Source organism: Pogoniulus pusillus, chromosome Z (assembly GCF_015220805.1).
Source record: "Pogoniulus pusillus isolate bPogPus1 chromosome Z, bPogPus1.pri, whole genome shotgun sequence".
Taxonomy (NCBI): Eukaryota; Metazoa; Chordata; class Aves; order Piciformes; family Lybiidae; genus Pogoniulus; species Pogoniulus pusillus.
In genome coordinates this window covers 4,790,764-4,812,838 of record NC_087309.1, presented here as the reverse complement: position 1 = coordinate 4,812,838, position 22,075 = coordinate 4,790,764, and the positions used below count along the sequence as shown (strand labels likewise).

Below are 22,075 nucleotides of genomic sequence, written 5' to 3'. Positions count from 1 at the left end.
TCTATGATTTCTGTTAAGTTTAGCAGATAAAAAAAGAATAAGGGAAAAAGGAGAAAAAAAAAAAAAAAAGGAGGGAATGTAATTGTCTCCTATGTGTAGGAAAGTGTAGGATGCTCCTGTAGCTGTCTCCTATGTGTAGGAAAGTGAAAGATGCTCCTGTAGAAAAAAAATCAATTGATGGACGCACACTGACCATGCATAACAAATGCCCATGTCAGGGCTGTGAATTCAACAGAGTTTCCCTGTCATCATAAATGGCAGCAATGTTGCCTGCTTCCTGACCCTGGGACTCAAGGCCTGCCTGACCACTTTGGATCAATCCACTAAAAGCTGATGTTAAAAGGGGACATAGAGAAAGATGAGCAGCGACCTCTCTCTCTTTATTTGGTACCATGAGTTCACTGGTTACATATTACAGGGCTTGCTGAACTTGAGCCACAAAATGTCCCCACCTACCAAAGTGCCACAAACAGGATGTTTGTAAGTAGAAGAGGGCATATGGAAATGCCTGTTTTCATAGAATCATAGAATCAACTAGGTTGGAGACATCCAAGATCATCCAGTCTAACCCTGCCCAGTCAACCAGACCATGGCACTAAGTGTCTTATGCAGGCTTTTCTTGAACACCTTCAGGGATGGTGACTCCACCACCTCCCTGGGCAGCCCATTCCAATGCCAATCACTCTCTCTGACAACAACTTCCTCCTAACATTCAGCCTAGACCTCCCCTGGCACAACTTGAGACTGTTCCCTAATTTTGTGGATGAGAGACTGTAGAGAAGATCCCATCAATACCATGCTCAGACTGCAGAAACTGCTGAAGCTGTTCAGTAGTAATCATGTTCTACCTTCAGAATGCATACAGGTAAGGACATGAGAGGGTCTCTAAGGTACCTGAAGGACACAAAGGATGAACTTCCTCTGTTCAGAGTACTCCTACCTGCTTGGTGCAGACTGCAGCACAAAGAATTCTTTTATTTCCCTTTCCTCTTTGTCTCACAGATGAGCTGCCCAGGGAGGTGGTGGAGTCACCCATCCTGGATGTGTTTCAGGGTGGTTTGGACATGATGCTTGGGGATATGGTTTAAGGTGAATCTTGTGGAGTAGGGTTACAGGTTAGACTTAGTGATCCTGAGGGGCTTTGTGATTCTGTGTGACTTTACCTTAGGCTACTTCAGCTGACATTTGTAGCTTTTTAGCTCCAGAATAGGCGCGACTCAAAAAACCAAACAACGAACCAAAATCAACTGGCATTTTCTCTTGGACTAGGTTCTACGGTGGTATTATTGTTTTTATAAGGTGCTGAAATTATACTCTTGATAGAAATCACAGTGTGCATAAACCTGCTGTTTTACATTACCAATCTCAGAGAAATACAAGGAAGGCACAAGTGAGATGCTGAATTGCTGCACTAGGGTATAGGTGCAAACTTCTCTCCTCTCTGTTCAAAGTCTGGATGATTTTTTTTTGGTGATTCTTCTCTCATCTCTCTTTTCTTGTTTCTCTTACTTCAAATAACTCTCCTTTTAACACCTCCTTTGTACTTTCCTTCTGAAATATCCTGCACCTCTTTTATAAATTATGAATAAAAGATTAAAAAAAAAAAACCAACAGCCAAAACACCTCTCATCACCCAATCTTTATGTGACTTCCCCAGCTTAGCTGCTCTCCAAACACTCCAGTGTACATTTGCTTTAGATAGTATCAGCAAGGACTGCTGAAATCTTGCACTTAAGCCAGTAAAGCTAAGATGTGTGATTTTGCATGGAGGAAGTTACAGAACGCCAGCATGAGCTGGTGAGTTTCAGCAAAGGAGCTAGAACTGGCTGGAGAGATTTTCCTCTCCTCACTTGCTTCTGGTAGCTGTTTCCAAATTGCAATAGTCTCATTTTCTTCAGGGTGAGACCTGTTTCTATTGCCTTTCTGTTGGCAAGTTTCTTCTGTTCTTGGATAAATAACTTTTCTTCAGTTAGGCCTCTCCCAAACACTAACTCATCCATAAAAAGCTTAATGATATAGGAAGGGAGAAATTAAAATTACACATTCAGAATCCATACACAAAAACCTACTGGCCTTCAGACTATGCACTCCCTAAAAGACAGACTCTTTCCAGCTGTCATCTGTACTGAATACATGAACAGCACTTGAAACATTTATCTTCCATAACATAACAAACTCAGTTCCCAGATTCTTCCAAAGGATAGCTTATGGGTTACCAGAAGCTCTCAGCTTTGCTCATTAAGAACAAGGAATTTGCAAACGTTGCCAGTTTTCTTGCCTCCATGGGCTGATGGGCATTTTTACCAGAACACACTTTCCAATACCTCTGCCTTTAGAGAGACTTGCCTATTGTCTCTTTTCAACCACTTCAGCAGACTTCCCTTCTACCTTCTGTGTTTTTAACTAGTGTCCACACATGGACACCTATGCTGGAGAAAATCTGATACATAAAATAAACAGCATTGCACATGGTCCTTCTATTTCTATTAAGAACACAAATATCACCCTTTGAATGGTGAACACAAAATAAGGAACAGAGTCACCAGCTGGGATTTATGTTGGAATAAGCTTGAATAAAGATAAGAGAGAGAAAATCTTGCTCTTTAAACTCTCTGCCTCCACCTCTGTCTCTGAAAAAGGTGAAAATTTACATATATTTCAAGATTTGGTTATATAACAGTCACAGAGATGAAGAAGTCTTAACACTGAACAGCAAAGCTAAGAGCTGCAGCATGATGCTTCTAGATGTTCTTAATGTGAAAATTTTAGCTATTCATTTCTTTCACTTTTGCTGCAGCTCACCACTTTCTGCCACAGCTTATCAAAGCTGAACATGGAGTTATTGTTACAAGTACAGTAGTATCACTACAGTCAAATGGTCTGTCAGCTTAATGTAGGGGTCTGTTATCCTGTTGCCTCCTAAAGTCAAATAGTCTGTTGGGCTAATGCAGGAGTCTGTTATCCTGTTGTTTCCTAAAGAGCTCTTTTTCAGTTGAAAAGTTCACCTTACCATATTTTTGTTCAGAGATATTTTAACTTTTGTTCCTAGTGGAAGCCAATTGGAAAATAAGGGCAGGAGGTTAAACATTCATCTGGTCTCCCTATTCAGCACAGAGGTTTATCTTTTGCATGTTGCTGATGATAATTAGTGGAGGGGGGGGGGGGGGAGGAAGGGGAGAGGGGGAAGGGAGACACACAAAGGAAAGGAGGAACTTCCCTGCCTTAACACTTGCATATTTTTCTGTTATGAGAGCAGCAGCCTCCAATTCTCATTTAATGTATGAAACAGCTTTTCCATACAAACTTGCATTATCTTAGCTTTCCGTTTAACTGTCGGAGTAAAGAAAAGAAGGTGAAGAAATAAGACAGATCTTACTCGGGCTGTTTATAAAGCAGGCTATGGCAAGTATGGCTCTCATTATATTTAAGTGAATTAGTCTGTTTCCTTTAGAAAAAGGGGGGGGGGGGGGGGGGGGGGGAAGAGGGGGGAAAAAAGTGATTAACAAGCCACCAAGAGCCTGCTGTAAGATCTTGACACTTTTAGTGGCTTGTGACATATGACTTGCGAGTATCAACTCGCATTCACAATCAGAACACCAATCTAACATTGGCATAAGGAACACGGGGCCGGGGTGGGGGGTGGAGGGAAGAAAAGGAAAAGCACAAAAGCTCTGCTGCAAGGTCATGTTAACTAGGATTCCTTAGGAAGGCAGTTACTGCAACTAGAGAATGAGATATATTCTTTAACTGGCTCAACTGACATTATTAGCAGATACTCTCAACGTGTCCAGAGAAGGGCGATGAGGCTGGGGAGAGGCCTTGAGCACAGCCCTATGAGGAGAGGCTGAGGGAGCTGGGATTGGTTAGCCTGGAGGAGGCTCAGGGGTGACCTTATTGCTGTCTGCAACTACCTGAGGGGTGGTTGTGGCCAGGAGGAGGTTGCTCTCTTCTCTCAGGTGGCCAGCACCAGAACGAGAGGACACAGCCTCAGGCTGTGCCAGGGGAGATTTAGGCTGGAGGTGAGGAGAAAGTTCTTCACTGAGAGAGTCATTGGACACTGGAATGGGCTGCCCGGGGAGGTGGTGGAGTCGCCGTCCCTGGGGCTGTTCAAGGCAGGACTGGACGTGGCACTTGGTGCCATGGTCTGGCCTTGAGCTCTGTGGTAAAGGGTTGGACTTGATGATCTGTGAGGTCTCTTCCAACCTTGGTGATACTGTGTAACACTGGAAATAGAGAATGAAGTACATTTCTTAACTGACTAAATTGACTTTATTAGCAGATACCTACAGGTCTCTTAACATTTTGCATCCTTTGCTTTGTGAAGAATATATTGTGGTCCTTTTGAAAGCAGTCTAGCATCTCTGAGTACTGCAATAAGGACAGAGACTTCTACTCATTTCCAGGATGTTTCAAATCCTGAGAGCTTTCACATCATCAGCTCAGCAGAGTGAGATCTTGAAGATGCTCAGAGCAATGGGGTTACATCTGAAACTGCAAGTATGCTCTTCACTTATTGGCCTTACAGGTCTGGAAACCTCATCTTATGCACTACATTAGTTGCAGCAGGATCATCATGCAATCTACCCTTGCTTTGTCAGGGCATCTGTAAACGTGTGACAGGAGTTTTGTGTGTAGAACTTCCATAGCTTGGCACACAAAATATATCCATAAATAAAAACCTTATCTATACATGTCTTTCTGACTGCTTACTGTAGAAAGCAGAAAGACACCAGAACTACCATGGATATATACCATGGATATATACCATGGAGGCACCTGGGGTTTTTTAGTCTGGAGAAGAGAAGACTTAAAGAGGATTTGATAGATATTTATAAGTATCTGGGGCTGGCCAGGAAGAGGGGGACAGGCTCTGCTCACTGCTCCCTGGGATAGGACAAGGAGCAATGGGTGTAAGTTGCAGCAAAAAAGGTTCTGCCTCAACACAAGAGGGAATTTCTTTACTGTAAGGGTCCCAGAGCACTGGCACAGGCTCCCTAGGGAGGTTTTGGAGTCTCCTGCTCTGGAGCCTTTCAAGGCCTGTCTGGATGTGTTCCTCTGTGATCTGTGTTAGTTACTGTCCTGCTCTGGCAGGGAGATTGGACTCAATGATCTCCTCAGGTCCCTTCCAGCTCCTAATATCCTGTAAGCTAAACATCCTGTGATGTTTAGTTGGAAAAAAAAACAAAAAAACCCAAAAATTATGTTCCCATCCACATGTGAACTTCTTGTACTAAGCGAAAGGTTAACAGCAGTTATGTGTTTTAACATACTGGTTGTCTTGCATATCACTACAGATAATTCTCGAGCCAGCCCTGGGAGGTGGGCACAGGTACTCATACCCCTCACACATGTGGCTCCTTTTTCAAGGAGGTTGTAGCCAGGTGGGGGTTGGTCTCTTCTCTCAGGCAACTAGCAACAGAACAAGGGGACACAGTCTCAAGCTGTGCCAGGGGAGGTTTAAGCTGGAAGGAAGTTATTGCCAGAGAGAGTGATTGGCATTGGAAGGGGCTGCCCAGGGAGGTGGTGGAGTTACCATCTCTGGAGGTGTTCAAGACAAGCCTGGCTGAGGCACTTAGTGCCATGGTCTGGTTGATTGGCTAGAACTGAGTGTTAGGTTGGACTGGATGATCTTGGAGGTCTCTTCCAACCTGGTTGATTCTATGATTCTATGACTCTATGTTTCTAGTACTTCCTCAATTTAATTAGCTGCTCATAGCCATGGCAGATATTAACTCTTCCCCTGTGTTACATTTTATGAGATGTTCAGGAAAAATCATGTTACAACAGACAGTTGATTGGACAGGGCTGGGTGCTAGGTTGGACTGGATGGTCTTGAAGGTCTCTTCCAACCTGCTTGATTCTATGATTCTACCTTCATCTGCAATTAAAGTGTAGCCACCCCTGGATAAGAGAGTTTACTAACACTTCCTCTATCTGCACAGTGGCTATGTTTTGGTAGTATTATTAAATTGAGTAGTTCAAGCAGCACTAAAGATCTTACTGAATGGGAGTATAGCTTTAAGCTTGGTTTTGGACGTAAGAGTTACTATAAGCCCATGCTTAAAAACATGCATCAATCTTTTTCATGCCCCGAGTACAACTGAAAATAGAGAGATTACAACTCGCTGACCCTTCTGCTGTAGTGTGTACATTTACAAAATCAGCAACACCAAAAAGGGGAGAGTTCCACAGGAAAAAAAAAAATAGGTATTTTACAATAGTATTTGTCTCCAGATCCTCATCTTTGCAAAATATTTCCTGTTTCATAAGCAGAATCAGCTGCAAGCACAGCCTATGAATGCATGTGTGGCAGAACTGGAGGAATAAAGCAAGCATGGTGAATTTTAAGCAAATCTGGATAATGCTTTGAGGAATTATTTGGTGTGTGGTCTGAGGCAAGAAGCCACAGAGAGGCGGAAGTTAATCTTATGTACTCCCCAGCTGCAGATAACGTCTTTTTGAGAACAGACTGAAGTAGGAGACACAGAAGAAATGACCAAGAGACCAGATTAATACCATGTGAGCCAAGTGTCAGCCTCATTAGATGCTTTCACTAAAGTTGAAAAGACTTTAACTTGGATGGCTGTCATTTCAAAGAGAAGTTGTGACATAGAAAAGTAGCTGCAGTAAATTAAATTGGAAGAATGGTGTCTGTGACACCAAAGGGGAAATATCAATAACTTTTAAAAGATGGTAAGAAAAGAAGTAGAAACCAAACAAATAATTCTAGAAGCTTAAGCCCAATGCATAAGCAGCACTTCAGGGAAATTGAGGCAGTCCCCAAAATATATAATGGGACCAAACACAACAAATACTGGGAGACCATGCTCAAATTTCTTTGGCTGATAGTCCTGACAGTAAAGAGGGTAATATAGCAGCTCTGTTTTAACTGCTTAATCATGGGACTTACATAGATCCTTGAGCTGAAACATCCTGTTGTTCATACCTTTAAAGCAGAATAAGCTTTGGCACGGCATATGGCTACAATGTTCACGCAGCATAACCAATCTGGAGCTCAGCTTGACAGAAGGACTGATCCAATTTGTGCCTACACCCCTGCTGTTTGGTTAAGAGCTATTTTGCTATTAACTTCTAATATGCCATGCAACAAATTTGTTGAGTGCTTTTGACAGAGTATTTGCATAAGAGGCTATAGAATATTTCCTTGTCAAAAGACAGACACTTCAGTCTCATAGATAGGTAGACTGCTCTTTCCTGTTCCATAGAAAGGCAAAACTACCCTTTCTAGTTCTTATACCCAGAGCTTTCTGTAGAAAGAGAATGATTACCATCTGGGTGGGCTTTTTATTCCTGGCACTCACCACAGGGTCACCAGCTTGTTTCACAAATAATCTGTTTTCATAACAAACTTGCTCATACAGAAAGCCTCACTATCACTATTTTAGAAGCAGCAGAAAGCCAAAGAAAGATTAGAGTAAAATAAATTTGGAAATATTGGGGTACAGTATATAACAATTATGTAACACCAGATACTTCATAATACTTAATATGGTATGGTACTCCTTATATTCAAAAGATTAGGTCTGGGGATTATCTTTGTGTCAAATTATTCAATCTTCTATTTTCTCCCATTCTCCTCTTTGACCAAACCTGACCATCAGCAGGAGAAGATGAGCTACCTGAAGGGAGGCTGTAGCCAGGTGGGGTTGGAGTCTTCTGCCAGGCAACCAGCAACAGAACAAGGGGACGCAGTCTCAAGTTGTGCCAGGGGAGATCTAGGCTGGATGTTAGGAGGAAGTTGGCAGAGAGAGTGATTGGCATTGGAGTGGGCTGCCCAGGGAGGTGGTGGAGTCACCATGCCTGGAGGTGTTGAAGCAAAGCCTGGATGAGGCACTTAGTACCATGGTCTGGTTGATTGGACAGGGCTGGGTGCTAGGTTGGAGTGGATGATTTTGGAGGTCTCTTCCAACCTGCTTGATTCTATGATTCTAAGCATAGACACAGATACAGGGTGGGTGTTGAATGGCTGGAGGGCAGCCCTGAGGAAAAGAACCTGGGGGTCCAGGTTGATGAAAAGCTCAACATGAGATGACAGTGTGCACAGTCAACTGTGTCCTGGTCTGCATCAAGAGAAGTGTGGCCAGCAGGGGAAGGGAGGTGATTCTTTCCCTTTACTCTGCTCTTGTCAGACCCCACTTGGAGTCCTGTGTGGAGTTCTGGAGCCCCAAACACAAGAGGGACATGGAACACTTGGAGCGAGCCCAGAGGAGGCCACCAAGATGCTCAGAGGGCTTTGGAAGCTCTGCTATGAGGACAGGCTGAGAGAGTTTGGGCTCTGCAGCCTGGAGAAGAAAAGGATTTGAGGAGACCTTACAGTGGCCTTCCAGTATCTGAAGGAGACCTACAGGAAGGCTGGGGAGGAACTATTGACAAGGTCTTGTAATGGCAGGATGAGGAGTAATGGGTTTAAACTGGCAGAGGGGAGGTTTAGACTAGATGTTAGGAGAACGTTCTTTGCAATGAGGGTGGTGAGACACTGGCACAGGTTGCCCAAGGAGATTTTGGCTGCTCTCTTATGGGACGTGTTGAAGGCCATGTTGGATGAGGCCTTGAGCAACCTGCTCTAGTGGGAGGTGTCCTTGCCTATGGCAGGGGCTTGGAGCTGGATGATCCTTGAGATCCCTTCCAACCTACACCATTCTGATTCTAAAAGGAACTCGCAAGAGTCTCCCAACTTCATTTACACCCAGAGTGTCTTCAGAGCATATGATGGAGGACATAAGCCTTTAGTTCTCCACAATCCTGCTTCATTACTCCAGCCTTGATGCATTTCAGTCTTGTATTGACTTAACAAATAAACCTGTTGTGATCATTAAAAATATTTCTGAAGTCCCAAACCACCACACACTCCTCTACACAGAAAGCTGAGATTGGATCTTTTCTTTCCCAACCAATTTATTTGCAGACTTGATGGAGTGGCTGTTCTGTGAAGCATCATCCAGAGGAAAGGCATTTTTCTATCAAAATCCCCCCAGCAAAGCATTTTACTCTCTGCATTTACTATCAGTACTATGTCTTACAGACAATGATAAAATGTTTTCATCAATGGCAGGGGTTTCAGCCTCGTGGCTCCTTAGTGCACAATTGCCAGCAGCTTGGAAGCAATCTGCAGTTGCTGCTGATGGCTGGTTTATGGCAGGAGAAACAGCAAGTTCCAAGCAATAACTAAGTAACATATAGCTGTCATATAACAGAACAGGATCTACAGAATGGCCTCTTGTTACCACTGCTCAGGTTATTCAGGCACATAAAGCTCTGACAGAAACTGCCCATTTCTCTACATAATACACCAAGCAGAGACTTCCCTTAGCGTTGTTCCCCTTCCCCCACCTTGCAGTATCTTCTGCTCTGTTTTGGCAATAGGAAACATCATTACTGCCAGGACCGATAGAATTCCTACTCTGCATGATGTCAGCATCTCCCTCCATCCTCCTTGGCCTTAGGACTAGGGCTGCCCACAAAGCAAATCCCAAAGCATCAGCAAAACTGAATTGAATCCACTCCTGGTCCTCATAAAGGACATAATTTGCACCTCCTGGTGCTGACCTTAGTAAATTTTGGCTTAACTGCTTAAGTGGTTTAAACTGTCCATTTCCCTAACAAGTGAGTCACTGCTTGTGTGTGCTCATGGGTGTTAGGAAGCAAAGGTAGTGCTGCTCTGTGAATAAAAGCTAACAGACCTGGCAGCACATGTCACTGTTCATAACAATTGGCATACTTGCACAACATGTACCTTCAGCCAGTACCTTCCATTTTCTACTGTAAGAAGCTGAAACAATCATAATTTCACAGAATCATAGAGTCATGGAATCAACCAGGTTGGAAGAGACCTCCAAGATCATCCAGTCCAACCTAGCACCCAGCCCTAGCCAATCAACTACACCATGGCACTAAGTGCCTCATCCAGTCTGTGGCAGAGAGGCAGCAGCCCCAAAACTGAGGCTTCTCTATGCCTCTACATGCCCAGACATGTTTTTCTGCCAGGACCCACGAGGCAGCAAACAAATTGTGTAACACACACACGCCCAGCCTGTGTACCCCTGAGGCCTGGGCAGGTAATCCCCTACTGGCAGGTCCAGGCATATCTCTACTGCCTATTGGGGCAAGGTTTGGCTTATTGCCAACCTGATTGGTCATGTTAGATGTCCAACGAGCCACGAATCTCGGCCCAGAGCCTATAAAGAGGGGTGCACAGCAGCACCACGTGGTCAGACGTTCAGCCCGTCCAGAGGTTCAGTCTGTTCAGATGGTCCAGACTGTTTACCAGTTTCAGAAGCTTAGAGCATTTAGACTCAGCTCTGATCCACAGCAGCATCCTGCTACCCTGACCTGCTTGCATTGGCCTAGACACAGGATCAGGCCTTGCTCACTTGCAAGCACTACAGAGGCTCAGACCTCATGCATTGACCTCAGGGCGCAGCCAAGCTATCTGCAAGCCCTCTGAGAAGCAGAGCACATTCATGCCTGCACCATACATATATGGGGAGCTGAGAGACCCCTGCCTAAGCCTAGAGCTATCTTGATCCATCTGCAGAGTTAAATCTCCCTGCAGCATGGCATAAATACTGATTGCCAGCTATCCTGTAGCTCTGGAAAGACCCAGGCCCAGCAGACCCTCAGACTGTCTGCAAACCTACGAATGCAGCCTGGTAGCTGTGAGACTGTGTCAGGAGCTACACGGACCAATCCTTCTCCTGCATTGGGAAATTCCTGCCAGCTGATCATCCCTGGACACACACAGCATCCAGAAGCCACAGCTCCAAGACAGAGATCACCCCAGGAGAGAAGGTTAGAGAAAACTCAATCTACCCCAGAGACTGGGAGAACCCTTATCAATTCCCTTTGCAAGCCAGGACAGACTCCAGCTATACCAAGACCCCAAATACTGGGCACATGCTGAGACAGATTCCCAGGAGGGTGACTAATGATTAATACTCAAGAGCAGCACACCTAAGTAAGCTTCAATTCCTCTGTAATATAAGTTATCTCTATCTGAAGAGCACACACAGTTTCAGCCTTCGATGGGCAGACACTAGAGTGGTTAAGAGGCATTAAGTCTAAGAAATCTTTCTCTCTGTCAATAATTGTCAGTAATTTGATATTTCCATTTAAGAATCAATCCCTGTAAATATATCCCAAAGCTATTTTCATAACTTTGCAACGAACCTGATTTCATAGTGGTTGGGCGTGGTGTAAATTTGTTAATATTAATTTTAATAAATAATTTTATAAAAACCAAACCCACCTCAAATTAATTTCTCACCTCCCCCTAACAGGGGAGGAATAGAGAAATCCCCTTCACAACACAGTCTTTTCTTGAACACCTCCAGGGACATCCTTCCATTCTTACATACTACTTGCTTTCCAAGCCACTTCTGACAGAAGTAGCAGGTCAAGTGATAATTTTGATAGGTTTGGGTACCTGCATAAACTCAGGTTGTGCTAATTTTCTGCTGAAGTTTACACACAGTGGCACCTTAGCCCAGCTCTTTGGCCAAATTAGCTACTACTAACCCAACTACCTGGTAAAGGTAGCAGTAAAACTACATGTGCATCTTTTACAGGAGGAGGCTAAATTTTCAGCATCTGAAAAGCCAGATGAGCAATGAAGCTTAGACCTTGAAGCAGACTAACAATAAGCAGCCACAGCTCAGCTCATGTGGTTAGCTCTAGATTGTTTCTGCTGCTTCTTTTCATCTTATGGTTAGTTTTGCAGCTACAGATCCTCAGCACACGATTTCTGTGCTGCAGTTATTAGCATCAGTGTTTTGTGAAAGGAAAAGCATCCTGTGGTCAGAACGTGAGCTGCTTGCATCACATTGCTTCCCTGGAGACAAGGGAGAAGGGCACAATGAAGTCAGCTAAGGTTACAGTTCAGGGGAAGATTTTCACTGGCTTCCATGCCTCCAAGGAACAGGTGCCACATGTATTAAGGCACTTCATGTGGATGAGAGGTACCTCTAGGTTGACATGGTTTGCATTTTCAATGTTTAACTCCAAGAAAAACATAGGGGGGAAAAGTACCTGTGAAATACACAGAGATCAAGCTTTGTTCTGTTGAAGTCAAAAGACTTTCAAGTCAACACCAGGAGCTTTTGCATTTCTTCAAATGCCATAAGAAGCTATGAAAAGAAGGCATCAAAATGACAGGTTTATAAAATCCACTTTGTCTTAAACACAGCCATCCCATATCCTATTCTAGACTATATATTCCCTTGTCCATTGCACTAACAACTAACTGAATGTACAATCTTGTAATGATAAGCCTGTATACACAACATACTGATAACACTAAACACATCAGTCAACAAATACCCCTAATCAACCCTCAAAAAAAAAACAAACAGAAGTTTAGTAAATCATGCCCTTCAGGTGTATATTTCTGATTACAAATAGAGTAGATTACAGAGGCATAAGGAAAACTGAAGAAAAAACAACCAGCACCTGCCCCCCCTCAGCATTTTTCTCTAACATAGGTTTACTTGTGGCTCCTTTAAACAGCTTTTTACTGTGAAGATTAAGTTTGCCCACCTTTCTGCTGACAAGTAGTCAGTACTGACTTCAATACTGGGAATAAAGCACACTACTAGTCCTCGTGAAAAAGTTAATGTGGAGAGGTGAATCACAGAGCACGTACCAAATAGCATCTAACATCTATAGAACAGGGCCAGAGAAGACAAAGAAATTGAGAGAGGAAGATTTTATATCCCAATACAAATTACACACTTGTAGACAAATTCAACAGTCACCTTAATGGCTTCATAGGTTCAGTCTGTGAGCACAAATTGATGATGCAGTGAGATGAGACAAGGCAATTTAACATCACTGACAGTTCACAGCTGCTGAAATGCCTGAGCTATGCTCCTCCTCTCCCCATTTTTCTTCCACTCATGACACATTCTGCCCCCTACTTCTTTCTTGTTATCCTTTCTAGTGTTGCTCTGGCACTCATCACACTTCCCATCTCCTTCCTCTAATGTAGGCATTATACCATTGATTCATACCCAGTCTCCACTTAGCACTGTGCCTTAACTCTAATTAAACAACATCCTGAATCCTTCCAAAATACTTCAGCGCTCCATCTCACACACACTGACTACAGCTGCACAGATGTGCACTGGCAACCTGAAAGAAAACATATTTCCTTTATTTCTGTGAAAGGTCTGAACCTCTAATATCAGTGGCAGGAGGAAACAGAATTAGATTCCATGGGCTCCCCATTTTTGCTTCTGCCTCCCGTGTAAAAGGAGGAGTCAGGAGCTGCAAAACCCAATGAAGCTTATTCACGTGTTGTTCACCATTAAAGAGGCATCAGCCTGCTTTACAAATTCCAGGTTTATGAAAGATGTGACCTTTGTTTTTATACAAAATTCATGAGCATTCACGTTTCCAGCACTAATAGCCTTTTCCTCTCTTGCACAACAGAAATTAGAGAAGGGGGAGGGAAGAAAAGGAATTAAACTTTGGAGTGCAGTTTCAACATTTCCTTTTGCCTGAAAGTCAGATTCGATGCGTGCACAAATTCCTCTTTACATGTACAAGATATATACCACTGACAGATTATTTAGAGGTAAATGTGAAAGGGGACAGGCTAATAATTCTTTAGGCTAACTATAAAATAGGGGAATGCTTCACAGCTGACACTGTGAGTATATCAACCCAGTAATTGGATGCACGTGTTAGTAGCAGTAAAAAGGCACTGTCCAGTTGTCCACCTTACATGGGAATCTACTTTGAGTGTGTTCTTTGATTTACTGTTGCAATTAGAACTGAATGTTCAAAGAAAGAACACAAGTGACCTAATTTAAAAACAAAGAGTGCCTTTAAAGCCATTATTTAGTGTGTGACCTGGCTTACATGTAACCACTTCTTTCCCCTGCAATTTCCATTTGTTGCACTGTACTCATGAAGTAGCATAATCAGTTTTAATAATCCATTCAGCTAATGAGTTAAGTTTTGATATCCATTTGGTGATTAAAGATTAAGCCACTTCCTTCTCACTCCTGCCCTTGATGATCTTAATTTTCTTCATAAACACAGAGAGTTTTCCCAGGCTGACTTTCCAAAACTTCATAACTGTTTCCTGTCTCCTTTTTACTATGTTGTAACTAACAAGGATGTTTTACAACAAACTGGCACTAGAAACAGAAGCAATTAATGCAGGTCAGCAGGCATCTTTCTAGTTAACAGAACTAATGTTTGCAAGTAGCATTGACTACCTTTCTTTGTCACAGCATTTGAGCTATGAAAGGCTGCTAGGTATTAAAGCACTGCATCATAGTAAGTTGCTGAAGTAAAGGGAGGATAATGTTTGATGAGTACATGCAGTGAGACTAGCAGTACAGTACTAGTACACCTACTGATGAAGAAATACACATGTGCAAATGTTTAGCTCTATGCATCCTCCATTTCTGATCAGGTAATATTGTCTTATGGTCCAAGTCTATCAAAGGTGTCTTTCCCATGCAGTCTCATCAAGCTGGCTAATTGTTGTTACTGTTAATAAACATTTCTGCTGTAAAGACATTAGACAATAAAGTCAAAAATATTAAAGCAATTCAGTCTTATGAAGGCTGAAAACAATTGATAGCCAAGTGTTCAAAATGTCCAAAATGAAATCTTGGAGTAACTCTGAGGAACAAGAAGTGCAAGAGATTGATTCAGTAAACTCTTTAGAAAACAAACAAAAACAGGCCATGAAGGGAGCATTATAACAAACCCCAGCTGACTGAATAATTTCACTGCTTTGCTATCTCTGTCATTCCAAACATTATTTTAAATGATTTGATCTGTTGGTGTTTTGGTGTTTTGTTTTGTTTGTTTGTTTGTTTTTCTTCTCTGTTAGGTTGCTTTGTTTTATTTATATTTCCTATTTAGAACCTTCCTTGAGCAATTGTATTATCTGCTCAGAAGAAAAGTCAGGAATCCATCACAACAGGAGATGATGCCCTATGCTGGTACTGGTACCTGCTATTTTTAACTTAAGACACACAGGTTAACACAAGAAAGGGATTTTACTTTCCCCAAATGAAAAGCTCTGTGGACTAAATGAAAACTCCCCTATTGCAGGATCTGACCTGACTCTTGCTTGAAGGCCCCTATTCACACACAGAGCTCAAAGACATCTGAAAGTCATCTTAAGATGCCTTATTTCAAAACAGAGAATCTTATCCTATGAGAGAATGCATCCAAGATGTTTCAGAAGTGTAAGCACATTCTGTAGTGCTCACTCAGCTAACACCATCTTCAAGGGAGGCTCTGACAGAGCCACGACCTGAGAAGACTCCTGATTAAAAGACTAGCACAGCACCTACAAGCCTGCATACCTCTTGATTTCTTTCTTCTGAGATTCTTTTTCTTTAAGAACAGTCTTCCAATTGACCTTTTTTTTTTTCCCCTTCCTTTGGCAAGTGGCTATAAATTAGATTTATGAAGACAAAAAGACTTCTTACAACAGTGTATTCTGAGCAGATTTATGACAGGGCTACAGTATCAGCATGGAGGGTCCACAAGGCAAGAATGCGGGAAGGGTAAGAGGAGAGTGTCGTGTAGATGTTAAATAGTACAATTCACTCTACATTCATAGGTTCTAAATGCCCAGCGCTGGATACTGCTGGTAATAAATTATGTAACTGAATTCTGTGGAAGTTAAAAAAAAAAAGAGAGAGAAAATACTTGAAGTGAGAAATCACCTCCACTAGAACTTACACATTCCGTATTAAAGACCCTGAATTTGAAATTACATCTCTAAACCAGGGTTGTTTCCTATTTTAAGTGTTTTGATTAGAAAAAACAAACAAACAAACAAACAAACAAACCAAATAAACTTGATATCTATGAAGAGTAAAACAGTAAAACACATATGCCTAACAGTCTTCAGAAAAACAGTGAAAGGTTCTCACATTAATTTACAAACCGCAGCTCATAAGGAGTCAATAACCCCAAACAGCTACCTTAAAAATGTTCTAGTAGCAAAAGGAGCATATTTTACCAGAGCAAAAATATTCTAATACCAACTGCTATAATCTGGTTTGAGCTTTACAGCTGAGGTTAAGGCTCACTGTAAAGCTTGGTTTTATTACACCTAGGGTATAACGCAGAACCAAATCTAAATGAGCATACTTATTCAAAACATATTTAATGCTCTTTAATGCATACAACCCAATCTTTTGGACACATATATTTATATGCCATACATATATGTATGCAGCCACTTAAAACTTTCAGTAGTAATGTTTGGCATTTCCAGTAATTAGAGTGTTTACAGTCTTTTAGACTACTACTCACTGTGTTGCTAATCTGCTCCCACACTAACTAAAGCAAGCCCAAAGACTATCAGGGACTGCAGCAGATCCTAAAGGTAACTACTCAGGAAGAAAAGCATTGCACAAGTCAGCTTGTGAGAAGTAGCTGTTCACTTCATGCTGCCTCTCCCAGTAAACACCCTTACTTATTCTGCAGTTGAAGTGCTTTGGCACCGTTCGGATTAATTCACTCTGGATGTCCAGAAGGTCAGTTAGTAGAATCTCATACGGAGTAGCCCTTTCACCTCAGCTCGTACAGCTGAGGATCTGTCCCTTCTTGTCCACTTGGAGCAGAGGTGACACCATGTAGTGGCTGTGCCGCCATCTACCGAAGGCTTTGCATAGCACCGCTTGGTCCAAAGCTCGCAGAAATCATTCCAGGAACCCTTCCTAGTGAAACCCAGGGCTCAGCGACACGGATTCCACTTCCTAAACACATACCTAAGTAACGGCCTGATCCTGCAGTCCTTGCTCAGGGAGAAACTTGCTAATCGAGCGCTGTGGTGCTATTCTTCAGTTATTAAGCATCTGCCTTGTAAATTTGAAGCCTACGTGCTTCACAGCACTATCAGCAGCGCCTTTAAAAGACAGCTGAAAATAGTGTAACATTCAAAAGCACGTTTCAGTTTTCCTGAAACAGCTTTATCTATCATGTAGCCCCCAGTGCATGCCATCTAATAAAATCAAAGAGCTTCATCTATTTTCAAGAAGGTTTTCTAAGTGCAAGTCAGAATCTGCACATAGGCAGTTCTCTCTCAATTTTAATAATAAGGCTTAAGCTTCTCTTGGTCATCCCACATCTCAAGTTACAGTGGAAGCCTTTGCAAATGCTCTTCAGAGGCTTTTTTGTTGTTGGTGGTGGTGGTTTTGGTTTGGGTGTTGTTGTTGGTTTTTTTTTTTTCCTGCAAAAACTACTTAAGTCATCCAAAAGCAGTACAGCTCTCCTTATTCATGCACACATAAGGCTTTATCAAGAAGAGGGGTAAAGGACTTTTCAGCTGTGGGGCTGTGGGACAAGCCAGTAATTAGATTTTTCAGGAGAACCTTTCAGAACAACAAAACAAACCTTAAAAAGCATCCTGCTTCTGCCTGGTGGCAGACTCTTTCCAGCTACACCAAATGCTGCAAGTTCTCCCAGCCTCTTGACAGAGCATTCAGAAGCCATCTCTGTTCCCATTATTCTATAGCTAGAGAAAGGCTCTTGGAGTAGTTCCAAGCAATCAAGTTGTTACACAGCAAAACTATGAATGCTGTTTGAGCCAGCTAAAGGCTAGAGACTAAATTATGTATTCTGAATGTTTATTCTGACTTTCTCCAACTGTTCTTGCTTGACAGTGTTGGCAGCCATGAAAGCTGTTGTCTAATTACACAACATATAATTTACCTCACAACCCAACAGATAAAAGCATAAATGGATTTTAAACATTAGCACATAAAGGGGGGGAGGGAGCCCCCAGATTAGAATATTTCAGTCTTGTGTGTCAATAGTCACTATTATTTGTTTAGTATAGTATGATTTTAAAAGGGGAACTTACATTAAATAGCCTCTAATGTTAAACAGGATACGATGTAGTGGGCTGGCTGGCTACCACTTTATGGAACACATAAAAACTATTCACATGTAATTACATATTTCAGAGTCTCTTAAAGGTACCATATATTTGCGTGGAATCAGTCCAGCCGAGGATTACGGCAGTACTACGACAGCGCAGCTATGGATAGGAGGTTATGAAAACCATGGATCTCACGAATCACTTGCATTATTTTGATACACAGGCACCCTCAAAATAAAGAGCACAGTAAAGGTATGTTCTTCAGTAGTTTCAGACGGTGTAACTCTTACAGAAAGCAATGTCACACTGCAAATTGTAACAACTACAAAAGGAATTTTGTTTGACTTATCTTCTGCTAACAAGACCCCGTTTGCTTTGTATTTAAGTATGTTATATTCTAGGTCTGGCTTTGTGACCTGAGGTTAGCAAGTTGCTAGTTTCAAGATGATGGGAGTACTTTCTTCTCTTGTACATAAACTTGAAGGACAAGATATAGTCATGCATAATAAAGGTATTGGTTTACTTTTACACAAAACAAGTTTCTTTCTCTCTTTTCCAGCACATACTCTACAGAGATGACAATAATCATGATATAACCAAAAATGCCAATTCTCCTTCTGGTGCACTAACTGGAAAACTCAGAAAGGAATCAAACTCTGTCATTGTAGGGAGTTCTACCTGCGTGCAGACTGAAAGAGCAGAAGTATGTGCGTTTCAGTGTGTTCTACCTGCTCTTTGCAGAATCTCATAGAAGAACGTGCTTGTATGCATGAACATTTCTGCTGGCTAAGTGAGGCTTACAAAGATAAACAGTTACTTCCCAAGAGCACACTGTTGTCAGATAGAGCCCTTTGTAGCCTTTTCAGCAGCAAAGCTCTACGCAGAATGGCTTGATGTTCTCAGACAAAGCTTTCAGAAGCCCGTTTTAGGGGGATGATGCTGTCCTCCACAAACAAAACTAATCTAAGAAATATACTGCTAGGACCTTGTTCCACACAAATTCATCAGTGAAGCTTTCATCATAGCTCTATGTTTCCAAGAATTTGTCTTCCTATGAAATACAGAGAGGGAGGTGGCAAGATTCAGCTGCTTTGACATTTAAAGCTTTTACAAACACCATGTGCGTGATAAAGTATGAAGCTGCAAGGTGGAGCAAGTGAAGTAGTGTCATATGATACAGCAGCTCTTCTCCTCCCTGTTTGTAAGCCTGTATTATAGGTATTTAATAGAAATGCAGCTGAATTAACAGTAATGCCTATCATACAGCATGGCAACCTGCTAAAGTACTGCGTACTTTACACACTAGCTAACAAGGGATCTACTTAAGTCACTTGAAGTTGTTTTAATTTAACAGAAGGTTTATCCCAGGTTTATCTGGATTTATGCAAAACCCAAGAATCAAAACATGGTTCTCAACCAGTGAAGCAAGTCAGAGAGTTTTCTCCAGCAGCTGCATAACTGAGCTTACTTTCTCAGCACGCCACTAGCTGAATGCAGACACTGAAGAGTAACAACACAATATATTGTGATTTACTACACTTACTGAAATTTGAGATTGCACAGGCAGGAAAACTAAACAAAGGTTACATTTCTAGCACTTACAGATAAAAATACGATACAGGAACCGTGCTCTTACTAGAAGCCTAACAAGTACTACAGAAAATGAAAGCTTAGAACTTAAAGCCATGGGAACGGCCATATGCCTTTTGCTTTGGAATAATTTCTTGAAAAGGAAGAGGGGGGGAAAAAAAAAAAAGGAAAAAAAAAGGGGAAAAAAGACAATGCGACGCGTGTGAGGTCCGTGCGAGACCAGCACCAGATGTTGCCCACGCCGCGCGTAGCGGGACAGCGGCCGGCAGCGGCAGGGCGCTCGCCAGGCACCGCACTGCCCCACTGGCTCCCAGCGACCGCCCCGCCGGGCACTCCCTGCGACGAGGGGCAAACCCAGCTAAGCTCCCGGCCCGGAGCAAACAACCCCGTCCCGGGCGCGGGGAGACGGCAGCGCGGAGCGGAGAGCCGCGGAGCGGCGCGGGGGGCAGAGCGCGTGCGCGCGGAGGGCAGGGGGGGTGGGAATCGCTGCATTGTTTCGGTATGGGGCTCTCGTCAGAGCACGGCAATGACAGCGGGTAATGGTTTTCAGATTCGGGAGACAATGCCCCACACACACGCTCCGCGCCGCATCCTTGTAAATCTTTCTAATTCGCTGCTCTGCCAGGCAAAGAAACAAACTAAGCTCGGCGAAACCACTTGCAAAACAAATGTAACCGGAGAGATCTGCAGATACGGGCTCCGGCAGGGAGCGGTGTCCCGGGAGAGCCCACCCCACCTCTGCCCCGCGCCCTCTCCTCGCCGAGGCATCACCTTCCCCTTCCTTTCCCGGGGCCGGGGCGCTGGGGGCGGCTGGCAGCTGCTGGCCGGCAGCGCGGCGGCAGAACCGTACTTACTGAAGGGGCAGTTCTCCTTCTTGGTGCCGCTGACCTTGCCGTTCTTCTCAATCTTGAGAAAATACTTGTTGTAAGAGTAGAGCTTCCTCTTGCGAACATCTCCTTGGAGGTGATTGTAGCTCCGCACGTGTCTCCCCGCACTGGAAGGAGAGGAGAAGGACGAGGGGAAGGAGGAGGATGATGAAGAAGAAGAGTTGGTGGCCTCCGGGGACAGCATGTCCTGGCCGAGGTCATGGCAGGTGACAGGCACAGAAGACACCAAGAAGAGCAGCAGCAAGCAGCAACAAGGCAGGTGGGAAAAGGCTGAGGCACCATTTGTCAGTATCCATTTGCACATTGTACTGAAACTCTGGGCGCTGGAAAATGTCTTATCAAAAGAAACATACTGGAAGGGTAAAACCTGGTAAAAGGCAAGTGGAGAGCCGGTGGTTGCTGCTTCTGGTTAGATCCCTCTGAGCTCTGATCTGGCCTGAAGTAAGTGCACCAACATCCATAACTCAGGGGACAAATCGCCTCAGAAGTTGCTGCCTTTTAATCCTTCGAGTCCTCCCTCAGAAAAAAGAGCTGTTGGTTTTTTTTGGGGGGTTGCTGTGGTTAATCCTCTTTCCTTTTTCTCTTCCCCACCCCCCGCCCCCCCCCCCACCCCCCCTCCATACACACACACTCCCCAACCTGGTTTGAGACTTCCCAGCAGTTATTTTGTTCTCTTCCTCACTCCTTTCTTCACCATCTTAGATGCAGAAAGGTCTGAAAAACAGATGACAGCAAAGTGAAAAACAACAACAACAAAAAGCAGTAACTACAAGAAAGGGATGCTGGAGTGGATTTTTCACACATACCCCTTTACACAGAGAGGCACTCACACTTTGTGGCTTTGCACCTTCTTCTGGTCCCTAACCCCCTTTGCCTTTTTGCAAACCCCAAACCAGTTGCACAACTCGTCCTTTTCTCGCTGACGACCCCAGAGGAGGCAGTTTCTTTGTTTTGAATTCTCCAGAACAATATTTTAAGAAAAAAAAAAATCCAGAGGGAGAGAGAGAGAGTGAAAGAGAGAGGGGAAAATCTCAACTTGTTCCCCCCTTTGCCTTCCTTTTCCTCCCCTTTTGGTTGTAAACAGGTTGGAAGCTGTAGCCTAAATGTCAGCGATTACAAGTCAGAGGTAGGATGTGCCTCTGGTGGTCAGCCCTTGTTTGCAGGGGGTCAAGCAGCGGTGGGACATCTGAAACCCTTTTGCAGTTGGAGCGAGCGGTGCCTGCTGCGGAGGGAGCCTCGGGAGCTGCCCTCGCTTCCTCCCGGGCTGCTGCGGCAGCCGCCGCCTTCGGCTCGCTGCTAATTGCTCCTAAAGCGTTCTCCTCGGAGCGGCGGCCACCAGCATGGCTTGGAGACTCATGCTTTACTAGTTTCCCTGTCTTCCAGGCTGAACCAATCCCCTCTAGGGAGGCTTCCCTCCCCTTCCACCCTCCTAAAAAGAAACTTGTTTTCTTGCGGAGGATTTTATTTTATTTTTTTGGCAGTGAAGTGTTTGAGAAAGCCACCTGGAGCTTGTTGTCTGCTAGATCTCCCCCTCCCCCCTGCTGGAGGAGGGGTTGGGTGGAGAGATTGGAAAGAAATATATACTACAGGCAGACTCTGGAAAAGCAGATTATATGGTCAGAGAGAGTAAAGAGGAAGGAGATGTAATTAGCTCCTTTTCCCTCTTCTTTGCCAGCTTCCATGGAGGTCTTTTGCCCTCCTTTAATGAATCACTGATTTC

The 22,075-nt window shown here is 43.5% G+C and overlaps 1 protein-coding gene across 2 annotated transcripts in view; it reads right to left on the bottom strand.

The window, feature by feature from the left end:
- Positions 1-21,797, bottom strand: part of FGF10 (fibroblast growth factor 10) — a 100,207-nt gene extending 78,410 nt beyond the window's left edge. Inside the window, exons 1-4 of one of the 2 annotated variants that reach the window (XM_064140065.1) lie at positions 21,162-21,796; positions 20,995-21,069; positions 20,323-20,886; positions 17,608-20,086 (exon numbers count right to left, since the gene is read on the bottom strand). In XM_064140065.1, the coding sequence (XP_063996135.1) occupies positions 19,827-20,086; positions 20,323-20,659 (597 nt within the window). In that variant the 5' untranslated portion in view covers positions 20,660-20,886; positions 20,995-21,069; positions 21,162-21,796 and the 3' untranslated portion in view covers positions 17,608-19,826. Of the gene's footprint in view, positions 1-17,607; positions 20,087-20,322; positions 20,887-20,994; positions 21,070-21,161 lie in introns of those variants that run through there. The other variant, XM_064140064.1, reaches the window with a different exon arrangement.
- Between the last annotated feature and the right edge of the window lie 278 nt (positions 21,798-22,075).